Raw genomic sequence first — 16,524 nt, 5'->3', positions numbered from 1 at the left:
TTCCCCCTTTAATCTATGTTAAAGCATAGAGTATATAATTTATAATTTCTCAGTAATTATGAAATTTATTTCAAATAACTGCTTGTCAGATTGAATATGAGGGAGAAACTCATGCTCTGCCTTCATGGAGATCAGCATAGAATTACCATTCTAAAGTTTACCCTAATTGGTTCAAAATGTATATCTTGGTTTGGAAACAATTTGCAGGGTTTATATTTTCATGCCTGCTGCTAAAGCAGCCAAAACTGTATTTGTTTTATTGCTTCAAAATGTGTTCAAGTTCACTTTATACTATCCCTAGTTGCAACTTATTGTTGTCACAAATTCTGTGCAAGTGGCATAGCAATTTTTGATATGTGGGTGAATAGTTCTTTCCCATGAAATAAATGATTACTCACATAGGGTCAAATTCTGGCTTTGAGAAAACAAATCAATGATTGAGTATATCCTTACATAGGAGTGTGTAGAAGCTATAAATGCATTCATTTAATAGTGGGTAGCAAGATACAGTGAATACAAATCCTTTACAAGTAATGAGAAATCAGGAACCTTGCACTCTTGGGAACATTTTCTTTTACTTTGTTCTTAAGTGTCTTAAACCACTTTAGAACACAACAGCTCCGAGCACTGAACCTGGTCTAGTGCAGGGTGTTCCTGCCCCTGGCAGGGGGTTGGAATGGGATGATCTTTAAGGTCCCTTCCAGCTCAAACCATCTATGATTCTATGACAGTTACATGAGTGAAGGTGAAAGACAAGCACAATAGGTAGAGAAAGAACCAGACTGGGCTCGCTGGTTCATTATTACAAATATGACACTTAAAAAGATAATTCTAATTAGTCCATAACTTTATCATTAATTTCTTTGTTCTGGTCATCCCATACATTCAGATTTAGTTATTTGCATTTTAGCTCTGTCCTCTTGGAAGATGGTTAGAAACTGCTTTTGCATCCTTTCTTCCTCTGAAGGGTGAGATGTGAGAAGAAAAGATAATTCTGAGATTCTTAATGCCTGTTTGTCTGAAGAGACAGAAGAAGAGGGAATTTAGTTCTAGATTCCAATATTGATTTTAGCAGATTTGTCAACATTAGTGTTTTAAAAAAGCTATGTTTGTGCAATATGTGTAGCATTTGGGCACAATTCCAGAGGTGTTCAACAAACCCCATGAAAAATATTGATTATTTTCAAATTGATCTCACAGTTCTGTGACATGTTTTGAAATGGAAATAAATCTTCTTTTCTCACTGGGATTGTAATTTTCACAGCAAATATAAAATATGCAATGATGAATACAGAAATAGTTTTAGTGAGTTTTTAAACATATTTCTAATAAACTGTTATGCCTTAGTTTTGTCTGTGCCATCTAACACCTGAATTATGCAGTAAGCCCTTTTTCATTGATGGTGTTGGGTTTTTTATGCTAACGGTTTTAGATCATGTCCAGACTTGCTCCACAGAGGAACAGTCCCTTTATCTTTGTTGGTTTCCTTGAAATTAAATATTGGTGTAGGTCCTCCAGTGGCTTCATTCTTCATCTCTACACTCACTCATACAATAGAGAAACTGAATTACATCTGTCCAGGAATTTAATAACTTTTCTGTAGAAATGGAGAAACTGCATAAAAACCCCAAACACCCCACCACCCCCCACCACCTTTCCCCCTTTTTCTAATGTATCTGTTTATTCCCATATTTGCTCTGAAACTTTCTTAAGGCTCCAGAGCTTAAAGCAAATCAGATATTGCAAAATAAAGGTAACTATAAAAATGTATTTTCTTATATGTATAAATATATATTCCATGACAATTTCAGAAACAAAAATGAGATGTTTTTCCATTTAAATATACCATCAAGCTAAAGTATGTTCTTTCTCTGTCTTGTAGGGTCAAAATGTATTTGGTCTTGATATAACTGAGACACCCGAGGGAGATAAGTGGCCTCAACTTATTGTCCAGCAGATCCTGGATAGAGAGCAGAAGGATACCTATGTGATGAAAATAAAAGTGGAAGATGGTGGAAGCCCTCCAAGGTCCAGCACTGCCATCCTGCAGGTCACAGTGACCGATGTGAACGACAACCGCCCGGTGTTCAAAGAGAACGACATCGAAGTCAGTGTTCCTGAAAATGCTCCTGTGGGCACCTCTGTTTCCCAGCTCCACGCCACTGATGCAGACCTGGGTTCAAATGCACAAATCCACTTCTATTTCAGCAATCAGATATCCAGTTTGGCCAAAAGGCTGTTTGCCATCGATAACACCACTGGCCTCATCACTATAAGGGAACCCCTGGACAGGGAGGAATCTCCTGTACACAAATTAACTGTTTTGGCAAGTGATGGCAGTTCAACTCCATCAAGAGCAACAGTGACTGTTAATGTCACAGATATTAATGACAATGTCCCCTCGATAGACACGAGATACATCATCAATCCAGTGAATGGGACAGTGCTTTTGTCTGAGAAGGCTCCCCTTAATACAAAAATAGCATTGATAACAGTAATGGACAAGGATGCTGATCAGAACGGAAAAGTCACTTGTTTTACAGATCATGATGTTCCTTTTAGGCTAAAGCCAGTGTTTGATAATCAGTTTCTCCTGGAGACAGCCACGTTTCTAGACTATGAAGCAACACGGGAATATGCCATTAAAATAGTGGCTTCAGATTCAGGGAAACCTCCCTTAAACCAGTCTGCAATGCTCCTGATCAAAATTAAAGATGAGAATGACAATGCCCCAGTTTTTACACAGCCCATCATAGGCCTTTCCATCCCTGAGAACAATGCTCCTGGTACTCAGCTGACCAAGATAAGTGCTACTGATGCTGACAGCGGGCGGAATGCTGAGATCAGCTACATCCTGGGTTCAGATGCACCCCCTATTTTCAACCTTGACCGCCGAACAGGAATTCTGACAGCAGTGAGAAAGCTGGACAGAGAAAAGCAAGACAGGTACTCTTTCACTGTGCTGGCTAAGGATAATGGGATGCCACCTTTGCAGACCAATGCTACCGTGACAGTGTCAGTCCTGGACCAGAATGATAACAGCCCAGCTTTCACACATAATGAGTATAATTTCTATGTGCCAGAAAACCTGCCCATGTATGGCACAGTGGGGCTTATCACAGTTACAGATGCTGACGCGGGAGAAAATGCTGCAGTCACTCTCTCTATCTTAAATGGTAGAGATAATTTCATTATAGATCCACTTACTGGTGTAATAAGACCTAATATTACCTTTGATAGGGAACAGCAGGGGTCATATACTTTCCAGGTGAAAGCTGTGGATGGAGGAAGACTGCAGCGTTCCTCAACTGCCAAAGTGACCATCAATGTTGTTGATGTAAATGATAACAGGCCTGTTTTTGTTATTCCTTCATCCAATTATTCCTATGAGTTGGTTCCAACATCGGCCAGCCCGGGGTCTGTAGTTACTAAAGTCTTTGCAGTTGACAATGACACGGGAATGAACGCGGAGCTCCGCTATAGCATCATAGGTGGGAACTCCAGGGGCTTGTTTACAATTGACCAATTAACAGGCAATATTACTTTGAAAGAGAAGGTAATTACATCAGATCATGGCTTGCACAGACTGGTGATAAAAGTCAATGACCTGGGGCAGCCGGAGTCTCTTTACACAATAGCTCTTGTGCATCTGTTTGTGAATGAGACAGTCACCAACAGCTCCTATGTGCAAGAGTTAGTGCGCAGGAACATGGAAACTCCCGTGGGCCAGAACATTGGGGATGGTGAGATAACCCCCCAGACCAACGATTATGTCAAGATCATCATTGCCATTATTGCAGGCACTATGACAGTTATTCTGGTAATTTTTGTTACCGCTTTGGTCCGGTGCCGCCAGACGCCCAGGCACAAGGTTGTCCAGAAAAACAAGCAGAGTGGTGAATGGGTTTCCCCAAACCAAGAGAATAGGCAGATCAAGAAAAAGAAGAAGAAGAAGAAGCGCTCTCCAAAGAGTCTTCTCCTCAACTTTGTGACTATTGAAGAATCTAAGCCTGATGATCCTGGCCACGAGCACATAAATGGCACTTTAGACATTCCCGTAGAGCTAGAAGAACAGACTATGGGAAAATATAACTGGGCCACCACACCAACCACATTTAAGCCTGATAGCCCAGATTTAGCAAAGCATTACAAGTCTGCTTCTCCACAGCCTACCTTTCAAATTAAACCCGAGACTCCTGTACCCCCCAAGAAGCACCATGTCATTCAGGAATTGCCTCTAGATAACACCTTTGTGGTGGGCTGTGACTCACTTTCCAAGTGCTCATCAAGCAGCTCGGACCCTTACAGTGTTTCTGAATGCAGCTGTCAAGGAGGCTTCAAGACCCCAGGCCCCATACACACCAGACAGGTAATGGAATTTTAAGGTGCTTTCTTCCTCCTTCTCTTCTCACTTTACCATTCCTATAACTCTAGCTTGAATTGCTGCAAAATAAGTTCTTCTGCAAGGATTAAAACTTTTGAGAGTTCATGTTCGGGGTCGAGGCATTGTAAAGTAAACAATTTGAGATCCCTCAGGGATAAGGATGAGAACAATAAGCAAAGGAATGTTGGCTGTGAGGCCGTCAAGCAGGGAGTGATTCCTCTGGTGGGTATCCTGACTGCAGATGGCAGCATGGCACTTCCTGCTTCACTGCCGGACCTGGAGCAGCTCTGCCAGGCAGGAAGGGGTTGTGGTGCTGTCCTCTGCAGCATGGTGTGCTCAAGGATCGAAGTAATCTAGGCCAGGTGGAAGGCAATAAAGCTTTACAGGATCTGATAAGTGGTTCTTAATATTAATGGAGTCTGGAATTGCAGCCTTCATTTGGGCATAGCTTTGCTTCAAGGTCTCTCAAAAGCAGGCAAGGATTTTCCTCTGAGAGTTTCAGTGCCATTTTCAGACCAGACTCATACTTAAATCTGGTGGAATGACACAGTCGACAGGCAAAGTTAGGAAAAAATTAGGAGCATCAGCATAATTGCTGCTCTGCCTGATAAACCAGGTATTAGCTTCTCAGAAATTCAGTACAACAAAGGAAATGTCTAATGAATCGTCAGCTTAAAATGAAAACTAAATTGAGGACCAAAGTATCCTTTTTTCTTCAAGATCCTACAGAAAGGCTTTAAGTTGCTGGACATAGAATCTATCCATATTCTGAGCAGTTTAGTAAAGGTCGCTATTTTTCTGTTTAATTCTCTTTCTTCATAAGTATCACAAATTTTTCAGTGAAAATAATTTTCTAGTTAAGTTTTAGTTGGCCAAGGAATTAATCATTAAAGAAACATATTTCGTGAGAGTTTATTGTATTACTGATAATATATTTTAACATTATTGCTTTGTAACATATCCTCAGCATGACTAAGTCTGTTAGATTTTTTGCTCCAGCTGAGGTTTTGATTTTTTTCTGGGAGCTTTGTTTTATTGCAACCACAGTGATAACAACATGAATAAAAAAAGCTGCTCATTCAGAGCAGTCATAATGTCTCTGAAAATTTCAGGATATGTTTTTTTATTTTATTCTACTTTGTTCCTTTTACCAACACAAATCTGTGTGGTAGTCTATATCACTATGTATAGCATTTAAGATTTGAGTTCTTTTTTATCAAAGTTATTTGAATGTATTAATTTACACTACACATTAGAAAAGCTTCTTGCCAGTTTGTTCATCTGTTTGAACTCCCCTAACTCTGAGGAGGGTGATCCTGTTTTCAGCATTCCTGGAGGCCTGATCTTAGTGATTTTTCAATGGAGTTCTGGAACAGTTCCTGTGAGCCAAGTTCTGCCTTGTTCTGCCATTGTCTGCTGAAAGACACTTTGTGGTGCAGTAATGCTGCTAACAAAGAAAGCAAGCTCATGACTCTCAGAGTTCCTCCTGTGTTAGTAAAAACCCAGAAAGGGGAATGGAAAGCAATTCTCTTCTGCTGAAGTTGGCTGGGGAAAAGAGCATTTTCTTTTATCTGTACCTTGGAGGTCTATGACAGGGGCTTCCTATCTTGAAAAGCAGAATAGAACTGTGCTTTTTTTAATACTCAGTACCTGATATTAGCTTATCTCCATATAGCTGTACCTGACATGGTTAGTGTGATATGCTGAATATATAAGAAAAGAGATTAATGTTACCATTTTTTCTGGTTTGGCTAAAATTACAGCTATGCTTTTCTGCATGAAAGTGATCACCTTGTTGGGAAAGTGTAACTAATCACTGTCAATGGCTTTACACTAATTTGGAAACAACATTTACTATTAAACACAAGAATTTAAATGTTTATTATTTAAATAGAAGTAATTTCATTAATGCATTTATTTACATAAATTGGGCAAGAGAGTCCATTAGAGGAAATCCTTTGTGTTGGACTGTGACAAAATGAAAATTGTATTTCGTGATAAGTAAAAACAAGCAAAGAATTTCTTAAACCTCAAAGGATCTTTTAAAAGCCAATCTTTCTCCTAACCTGGCTCTGTATGTTGTAGTCTGGATAGTTTTATCTCCTGTGGGGTTATAGAAGGTGACTCAGGACAGGTTAATGGAGAGTTGTCACTGTTAACCAGTAAAAAACCCCAAACAAATACAAATAAAAATAAGCTTGTGGCCCAGTGTTCCAGCTGTTGTGCTGTCCTGTCACCCTTCAGCCTTGGAGATCAACAGGATATTTATGGTTAATGATGATTTTGTGTCATACATTCTCTGAATTTTCAGAAAATTGTAGGACAAGCTGGAGAACTGAAGGATGGTAAGTTCAGTTAAAAAGGGTGATGTGCCAGTTTGAAAAGTGAAAATAAGATCTGAGAGAAAATATTGTACTTTAATGTTAACAATTACCATAATGCAGCCCTTTTACAAGCCAAAGGTTCTCTGAAGGAGCCTAAAGAAGATTCCATTCACTATGAAGCATCTCTTCAGTTTCTATTGGGGGCTGATATCAGCAAACTACACATCTGAACTATTGTTAGTTTTGTCCATGCAAGACTTTCTACTCAGATATTTGAAATGATATTGAGTTACATCTAAAAATATATGTTTTCTTCCGAAGCTCTAAATTTTGTGTCTGTCTGATTGGTATTGATTCAGGTCTTTAAAGAAGGGAAATTATGTCTTTGCTTTGCTGCTAAATTTGTCTAAGTGATCTATAAAATGACAGAAAGTCATTATAACAGTTGTACTCAAAAAGCATGAAAGCAAAGATGGAAAGGTTTTTCTACTAAAAACCCCAAAATATCTTGTTAGTGGTCGTGTGGGCAAGTAAATACAGCAGTGCCACAGCTGAAATTTTTATGGAGAAGGAATTGGAGACTCCTGAAGCAGCTGAGGACACATCGAATCAGGAACTACAGGAAACTGAAGAGGGAAAAGTATGGTCTTAATGCAATAACCCCTAAGAGAGAGGTCAAGCTTCTGCTGTATTTGTGAGGAAGGACAAGGGGCAGAGGCACTGATGTTATTTTGAAGTTACCCAGTAGGAATTAATGAATACTAATACAATAGACCTTCAGAGTAGCATACTTTCTTTTGGGATAGAGATAATTCTTTTAAAGAATTTTACCAAGTGATAAACTGTGAAGGGACTTATTCATAATAAGGTTTTTCAAACTAAGCTATCTGGAGTCTTATAAAATTCAAACTGACTTTCTCTGCCATCAGATTTCAATTGTTTTATTAGTTGTGGGACTCATAGAAATACGTATTTCTTTGGTGAGAAACAACACCTTTAAAGCTTATTTGTCTGCAAGCTTTTTAAAAGATCAGTTATTTTTGACCTTTACCTCAGTGGAAGCAAACTGATTGAAGTATTCCATAGTGATACAAATCTTGGAATTCTCTTTGCATTTGCACAGTGGTGATGAAAACAAGGGAGAGGAGGTTTTTCCAGTCTAGTTTTCATGTGACACAACTTCAAAATCTGAAATCTTTGCTCAAGTACTTAAATAGGCATTCAGACAATTGAAAAGCCTGTCTAGTCAAAACATACATAATTATAGAGCACAGCATTATCTGTGGCAGCTTGGTTCAAAGAATATATATGTACAAAGATGCATTAAAAGTTCTCCTGCATTCTCCTTATTCTTGTCTCTTTCTTTAAATTAATGCTATTTCAGGTGTTCTTTTCATTTGGAAATAGGACAATGCATAGTACAGGAACAGGAGAAATCTTTGAAAATTTACCCTCAGGAAGGGTCCTGAGATCTTTTGGATGGTCATTTTAAACTTTTAACTTCAGAACAACTCTTTTCTAACTTAGTGATATTGAAGAAGTGCAAGTGTCCAGGAAAGCAACACCTTTTCCACTGGTAGAGCTGGAAGGTGCAATGGTGCTCTCAATCTATGATTCCATGGGTTTTTGGTGGTTCTCCCTGCTTCATACTGGACTCTGGTTGTATGTTAATTTAGTCCCACTGCCAGTACCATGTTTGAGAGGTTGCTGAGGGAGGAAACAGGCATGCAGATTGATTTTTCTCATATTTACCAATGCAAATCTTCATTAGTAGATTTTAGCTGGCAGGATTCTATTTGTGAGCTTATCCATACTTATGAATAGAAATTTCAGATGACACAGTGATCTCTGCTGAACTGGTTTCTTAGAAGCTGACTGGAGACAGACATTACATTCCTCTCAGAAATCTGAATGAGAAGTAGACCTCATTTAAAATACATTGCATTTTAGGGCCCCACTGTCTCAATTCTCTGATTCTATCACTGACTGCTTAAACCTGCTTAGAGTTATGGTATATTTGGTTTTCTGATTTAAAATGTGGTGAAATGTCATTATAGCTTCCCACTCACTGTGAGAAAAGTGTGCTTAGGCTATGAATTGAGAGAATATTGCACTGTTCCTGAAACTAATAGCTCTGAAAACTCACATGTTCTGCGAATCTTTAGCTGCAGGATTTATTGTTTTGTGTAATAACAGTGTGACTAGTGAATTTAATTCAGTATCCTGTAATCATCAGGAGGCAGGGCTGATGCTTCTGGGATGTAAAAGGCTATTGACATAACACTGGTATTTTGCATTGACAGATACAGAGTCAATTATGCTCAAAAAACATTTTCTTCTAAATATCAGCTGCATAGCTGTTGGTATAAGCCCTTCCTAAGAGCAATTTCAAAATCGATTACTATGACCCTAAATATTCTCATTATTTTATCTTAACTTTCTGACTGGTAATTTTGCTGGTAATTCTGATCTGCTGCCATGTATACACATTTCAGAAAAAAACCTGAAATTTGCATCTGGAAAAGAGATTTCTGACTGAAGCATAAATCAAAGTCTGTGAGTTGGAAGTTAGAGACCAGTTATTTAAATGTGCATCACTACTGAAGTAAAGCTGGTCAAGAAAATGCTTTTTTTTTCTCTGTGCAAGACTTGGAAGAAAATTTTCAGAGTTATTCTTTTAATATCTTTCACTAGAAAAGCAAGAAGGAAAGTGTCTGTAAAGTTAAAGTGTCCCCTTTGCCTCATAGGAGAAGGCAAAAACAGCACAAAAAAAAAGTAAGGAAAAAATGAAATATTTTGAATATGATATTTCACTAGAGAAAACAAAGGCACTTTTTTTCCCCCAGTAGAGAACTTATTGACTGAGTTTATGCTGAAGTTGGTAGATGAAGTTCCTGCATTAATAACTGAGTGTTTTTTATGTAGGCTAGAACGATACACAACTCTTTCTCCAGTAGCTGCTTGCCTTGGGGTAGTAGTAACATAATTTTTCAAATATTAAGTCCATTTTACATCATTTTTTCAGTGGGATAACTGAAAAGTATACTCTTTTCTCCTTATGACCTAGCTGTGTTATTTGAAATGTCTTATAGCTATAAACTATTGCCAGTAATGAAGCCTGATTTGACTGTGGTTTAATTTTCACACTTGTTTATTTTCCTGTTTTCTCCCAGAAGGTATTGCACTCAATACTCTGCAGTTGATAGCAATTTCCTGACCAGTGAGTGGCTGGTGTGTTGGTGGCTGTGGTATTGACAGTGCTTTCTTTTCTGTGAAATGATTGATCAGAATGGCTTAATTTCTGTGAATTTTTAGGACTAACTCCGTTGATGATAAATATATATAAAAGATGCAAAATAATTCTTCAAATGAAAAAGTGTTTTATGGTTTTAGGAATGATGCTTTTGAATGAAGTCTACAAAAAACCTGTAGAACATGTTCTAGGTAGCACAGTAGTCTTCTGACAGCCCTAATTTTGCAACAGCACTTTGAGGTTTGAGTTGGTAAAGAAAAAAAATAAGTAAGAAACTTAGAATAATTGTATAGAAGCTATTTGTGTGGCTCCTTCTGCTCCAGCCTTTTTGCCATGTGTATGTAGATGTGTGCAGACCTTTGCTTGTGCTTAGAAAGCTGAAAACACACACGCGCCAAAAAAGGTCGGTTACTTAGACTCTCGGTAGCTCAGCACATCTCAGACCATGCAGTGGTTAGAAACTTGGAGAACAAACTTGACAATTTATGGGGAAAAATGCTGCAGGAAAGGGCTTTTCTCATGCTGTTTCTCTGTTTGCCAGCTCTGAACGCCATCGCAGCTGATGTTATGTACTGAAGTCGTACGTGTACACAATGATGTTAAGCCAGCAAATATGAAAACAAGGAAATAGCACGAGAAAGCCCTTTGTCCTGTCTCTGATTGCCGAAGACATTTATCGTCTGATCTCCAGAGGGGTTTGGAAGTGACGATGAACTGTTCAAGCTGCCCTACTGAAAGGTATCAAGGGCAAGAATTTTTTTAAAAAAAGAAAAGACAAAGAAATTTTAGTACGTTGTGCTATAGTGTTCTATAACGTAGTTTTGCTAAGAAAAAAGTAATGTGACCCATCCTTCTTCACAGTTGGTGATTATGGTAAATTTATTTTGCTTGTAATCATCTTCTTGTTCCAGATTTTTTTCCTTATTTATTTTAGTTGAAACAATTAGGAATTTTGTTTCTATAAATATATTAAAAGGGAGCAATAAATTTTATTCATATGTTTAAAAGAGAATGTAAAGTTCTTTATACTCCCTGCATTTAAAAGAAAAACAAATGAGTTGTTGTCACTTATAGCACCATTATACATGTTAAGAATTAAGTGTTATTTATATCTATTCCATAATATTTTTAATGATTATATTGCTGCTATTGATCATAAATAGAATTGATCAAGTCACTGCTTTCTCATTTTATAGGCACAATAGTAGTAGTGAAAAACAGGTACTTCCTGCTTTCTTATCCACATTTTGTAAAAAATGGTCACCTTTTAAGTAACTGGAAAGCATTCACATAACTTTTAAAAAGAAAATTTAATTTGCAGTTTGCTTGCTGAAGTCTGCATAATGTCTGTGTAACAGGTGCCAAACATTTAACCTTTTAAAGTATTTTTAATTAAAAAAAACCTAAGTCATAAATTCAGTGGCTTGGTTTTCAGTGTCATAAAATAGGAAATAGCATACATAATTTTGCCACTGTTAGCCAGCACATGGGGGGGAAAAAATGGCCTACTGTTGTTTTTTTTTTTTTTTTCCCCAAATTATCTCTCTCTATAGTCAATCTTTTTTCTAAAGTAAAGTTTTTTTACATTATAATTTATTATTTAGCACAGCTCATTTAAAAAATAAAATTCGAGTATCATAGCTTTGTTTGCAGGTTGGTTGCAAGTTCTTGTATATTGCCTCACATTTTAGGGAGTAATGCTTAATATGTATCATCTATAATATTAAATTTCATATGCAATGCAAAGTCTCTTAGGAAGCAAAGGAGTATAAAGAACCCTGTTTTCTGCACTTATATGAAGACATGTAATATTAGTTTGCTAGAATAAAATGAAATACAGACACTGCTTTTAACTGGGATGTATACAGTATATATAACTTTCTTTTAAAGAAAAAGTTATTAATGATTCATGAATTAGACTACAACATGGAATTCTTACACATTACTGTATGTTTGATGTAAAGATATTTATAGGCTTGTACTTAATAATCACGTTGCCTCAGTTCTTGGACTGCAGAATGTCTACCATGACTGTTGCCTATAGTTTGCTCCACATTTGCTATCTGGCTCTTTCAAAAAATGTGTATTTGGCTATTTGATCTGTAAAATAAATTCTATTAATAATGAAGTACGTATTGTAATTTAGCATATTGTATTGCATAATTATAGCTATGACTGTTACAGAAAATCTTTAATTTCCAATAATGAAATCATTTTCTTGGGAAGAAGTTCATGTATCTGTAAGACAGTTTTGCTGTTCCTTTTTATTGTAGCCTTGCAGCATTTATGCTTCAAACTAAAAACCCCAACACTTTCAGTGGTTAGACATACAGTAGTGATATTTATTGACTCAGTGCCACAATTCAGCCAGTTGAAAGTTCATTCCTAACACAGCAAGGAACATGGCACATTCAAGAAGTGTTGTTTAGTGTATCAAAGATTGGTCCTGCCTATTGTTGTTCCAGTTGTTTGTGTAGGTGCTTCATAGGTGGGTGATGGGAAGCATTCAAAGAGGTTTATGAATAATAACCCTTTGGCCTTGTAGAGTTGTTTGTCAGGAAGACCGTGTGACTTTACACACTTTGAGCTTCTGTTTTTTTCTTTGAATCTTTGGGTTTCTGTTCTTATGAGAATTAGGTTGGATTTCCATGACAAGAAAACTCCTATACATAAGATCAATGTTTGAATAGGAGAAGCATGAAATAATTTCAACGTTTACATTGAAACTTTTTTTGTTGGTTTTTTTTTTAAATCAGGAGATACAGAGTGGAGATTCCTGACTAGGTTAATCTGATCTAACCTCAAGTGTGTAATTTAGTTATATCAAGTGAAAATATAGTTGCCCTCAGTTTTTTCTCTGGTGGTGGAAGGCATAGATAGACTATAGGAGGTTATTTTGACCCTAGGACTGCACACTCTCTAGAAGTGCCTACTTTCTTACACTGAGTATGAAGAGAACCTTTGATAAGTACCTTTCTTGAACCAGCTGTGCCAGTCATGTGCTTTCAGAGGATAATATACTTAATGAAATTTCTAGTTCTTTTGCTGGAGTGCTAACTTTTTCCTAGTATTACACTGGCCCTATCATTCTAGTCTACCAGTAAATATTTGTAAAAGAATCTAGGATGATTTGAAAATTTGCAAAAGTTACATGAAGGAAATCAAAGGTACATCATATGGCTTATTGGTCCAAATCAGTAATCTCTCTTCTCTGGTTCTGTCATGAGTCAGCACAACCAAATATAATCACCCTCCAAATGCACTAAGGGAAAACCAGAAAGCTCTTAAGTCATTCAGTTTCAGGGGTTTTCTCTGTTTCAATTTTTGTTTTCTTGCATTTAAGTATCATGTTTTAAAAAGTCATCTCTTCATAGAGTGATATAAAACTTGTTTAGAGCTCATTTCCTCCTGATGGTTGAATGGGTTCATGGAAGTCTCATGAAAGCTTAATGTGTACTGACCAAATATGTCTGTGTGCTGAACATCAATTTCTACACTTTTCTATGATGAAGGCCAGTCAAAAATTTCTATTTTTTTTAAATAGTATTAGCATCCTGAGTCAAAGCTAGGTGTATGTGTTTCAAAACCATTTCCCATATGTTTTCACCTACAGAAATACTGTTTTCTGACTGTATAGAAGTCAGAGTAACTTAAAAGCAAAAATCACTGAGTTGACCCAATGTTGATTTTGAAATTGAAAACACAATATATTTTCTTTGGAATATCAGTAAGTTATTTTACTGTGCTTCAGACTGTAATATTCCAGTCATCTCAGTAAACTCCTCAAGAAATTCATCCTTTGTATGGTGTGCATTACCAGATAAATCAGACAGGTCAGTGTCAATGCCCCAGAGTGTACTTGTGCTTGGTTCCAGTTGTCTCAGCAAAGAGAGAACTCCTTTATTTGCTGCCAGTTTTACAGAGTAGACTGATCACACTGCTGCTTTTAGCCCTCCAAGGCCAGCAGCCAGAGCTGGCTCCCAGATGTGCTGTTGTGCATCCAGTGCCACATTGGCAATGCCTGGATTTCACTGGGATGTGTGTCTACCAAAGCTCCACACCACTGACCTCAAACACCTGATAGCCAGGGAGTCACTCCCAGGAAAAGCTGTGGCAGTTTGTGTGAGAACTGCCTGTCATATCAGAAAACAGCTTCGACTTTGGGGGATTTAAATCCTTCTAAATTTAATTGAGTGGGGGACTTCTGAAGGGCAGCACAGTGCTGTCAGGAACAAAGCTGGTTTGTGATGTAAATAAAATTATATTTTTAACATAAACTATAATGCTGCAGGGTTTTTTTGTTACACATTTTCGGTGATTTCCCATTTTACCATAAAACATATATTTATGGTATATCCTGGTCTTAAGTATTATTTGTAAAATCTTTTTAACAAATAATTTTAATATATATTTTTGCTTTCATATTGAATTACTGAGCACTGTTCCTTTTATGTCTTATTTATCTATTTCTAAAATAAATTTTGTTTGAAGATTATATTTGTATACCTTCTCGAGAAGCACTGTTTTTAAATACACCTCCAGTCTGTTTGCTTAATGCATGCACACCATCAAATCTATACAGAAACTGATATTTTCCACAGTAGTTATGATTATTAAATAACATTACCACACAGATTACCAGTAAGATTTAGAGTACATCTGAAGAAATATGCTTCTTTCAAAGCCTCATTATCTTAAGCAGTACATTTCTTTTGTCTACCTTTTTTTCAAAGAAATCTGGTGGAAGCAGGATTTCCAAGAGTTACACAACTTCTAACAGTGTTTCCATGCATGTGTGAGTGTTTATATATCCATGTATATGTTCTGTTTGCATGTGTATATAAAGACCTTGAGGGTGCATTACACATTTATCACACATTCATTTAGCAAAGCTTATAGACATTATATATTACACAGAGTGTAACTATAGACATGTGCCCATCTCAGTACCCAATATATCTTTCTATGAAAGACAGCCAAGCACTAAGGTTTTCAATTTGCCAGATTATTCTGAGTTTTGGAAAGATTAGTGTTCCTTTCTGAGAACATACTGGTTCTCAATATGTAAGAAAGTGACTCTTGATAATTTGGAGGCTGGGATACAAATTCGATAAGTACAGCTTTGAATTTTTGTTCCCTGATCCTTTCACTAGTTCACTTTTACTCATTTCAATACTGTCTCCCAATATTTTAAAATACCTTTTTTTCCATTATATAGATTCATACTTTTAAATTTTGCCACTGAAAATGTAGTAAAAATGACATTTCTGTATTTTCTCCAAATTGTGAGCCCCTGCTTATTTCATAAATAGACATGTGTAAGTCAAATTCAGTTACTTTTAAGCACAGAGATGCATATCAAATAAGCATGATATGAAGAATTTTTCAGGGGTACTACTGACTTTCTGCAATCTTTTACATAGATTTTATTTATTTGTGTTTTCATTTCCAAGGAATGTGTTCGTTCAAGCTCAAGTAACTTTCCAATAAAAACTGAATGATGATACCAAAGATATGAAGTTTGATTTCCCATCACTGAATTACAGCTGAATTTCAGTCTTTTTTCTCACCACAGTTTTCACCCTTTCTCTCCTAAGGGAAGAGGTCCCAGGCTGTTGGGTGGATGAACTGCTCTCTGCTCATGTTCTCTGTTTCTTTTTGGGCTGTGATGTTTGACTTTACTCTTGAGATGATCACCAGAGGCCAACATGAAATTTGAATCTAAGACCTTTCCTCGAAAGAATTTCCTCCTTTTTATTGTGTAGGCATTACAAAACCTTCACTTTTATCTGTGTGCATCAATAGCAAACAAGTTACAGGTCTGTGGACACACTGACACTAATATGGATCTGAAAGACTCCAAATGTAGACTCTCCCACACAAAAACACTTTTTCTAGATCTGTATCTAAACCATCAGTGTGCTGATAGTCTTTCTCTCCCTCTCTTCTATAAAAAACAAAACAACATTGAAGAAATTCTGGTCTTTTCCAGGCACACATGTGTTTCAGATAACGACCAAATGACCCCCAGACAGAAGTACTTCAAACAGGTGAATAGAATTTGCAACCTCCTTTGCTTTGAATTTGTAGGGGGTTTAAGTAGTTGGAAATTACTCAAAATTTTGTGGTTGTCTAACAACCAACCTTACCAGGATCTGCATGGCCAAGGTCATGACCATGTGCAGGACTTAGGTGGAATTAGGATGGAAAGGGATGAAGGAAAAGCAAGATTTCAGTCTATAATTGTCACTGTGGTGAAAGAGATCAATCAAAATCTGAAGTGCCACGTCAGAGATCATTTGCAGGTGCATGTTTTCTTGATTGGATGGGTGTGGATTTATCATGGATAAAAGTAGCAGAATGCTGCTTGCTAACTTTGAGTGTAGGTGAATGTAGGGGTATGTGCTCATACCTGAATTGAAAAGTGATTCGTATCAAGTTTATTTGGATTGAAAGGTAAGGTGTCTTAATTGTATTCTTGACTGTTTTTATAGATTACTAGAAATTTTGTGTTCCTGCCTTTGAGAACTAATGCAACTTGGAAAAACATATGGTACAGGGTT

At 37.0% G+C, this 16,524-nt stretch overlaps 1 protein-coding gene across 5 annotated transcripts in view; it reads left to right on the top strand.

Annotated features, from left to right (window-relative positions):
• Positions 1-16,524, top strand: part of PCDH11X (protocadherin 11 X-linked) — a 455,646-nt gene that overhangs the window by 63,846 nt on the left and 375,276 nt on the right. For 4 of the 5 annotated variants that reach the window (XM_064670115.1, XM_064670112.1, XM_064670114.1 and 1 more), the window contains one exon: positions 1,883-4,369. In XM_064670115.1, coding sequence (XP_064526185.1) covers positions 1,883-4,369 — 2,487 coding nt within the window. Of the gene's footprint in view, positions 1-1,882; positions 4,370-10,502; positions 14,457-16,524 lie in introns of those variants that run through there. The other variant, XM_064670117.1, reaches the window with a different exon arrangement.

The sequence above is a fragment of the Pseudopipra pipra genome, chromosome 13 (genome assembly GCF_036250125.1).
Source record: "Pseudopipra pipra isolate bDixPip1 chromosome 13, bDixPip1.hap1, whole genome shotgun sequence".
Taxonomy (NCBI): domain Eukaryota; kingdom Metazoa; phylum Chordata; class Aves; order Passeriformes; family Pipridae; genus Pseudopipra; species Pseudopipra pipra.
The sequence above is the reverse complement of the archived record's forward strand: the minus strand, read 5'-3'. Positions and strand labels throughout refer to the sequence as shown.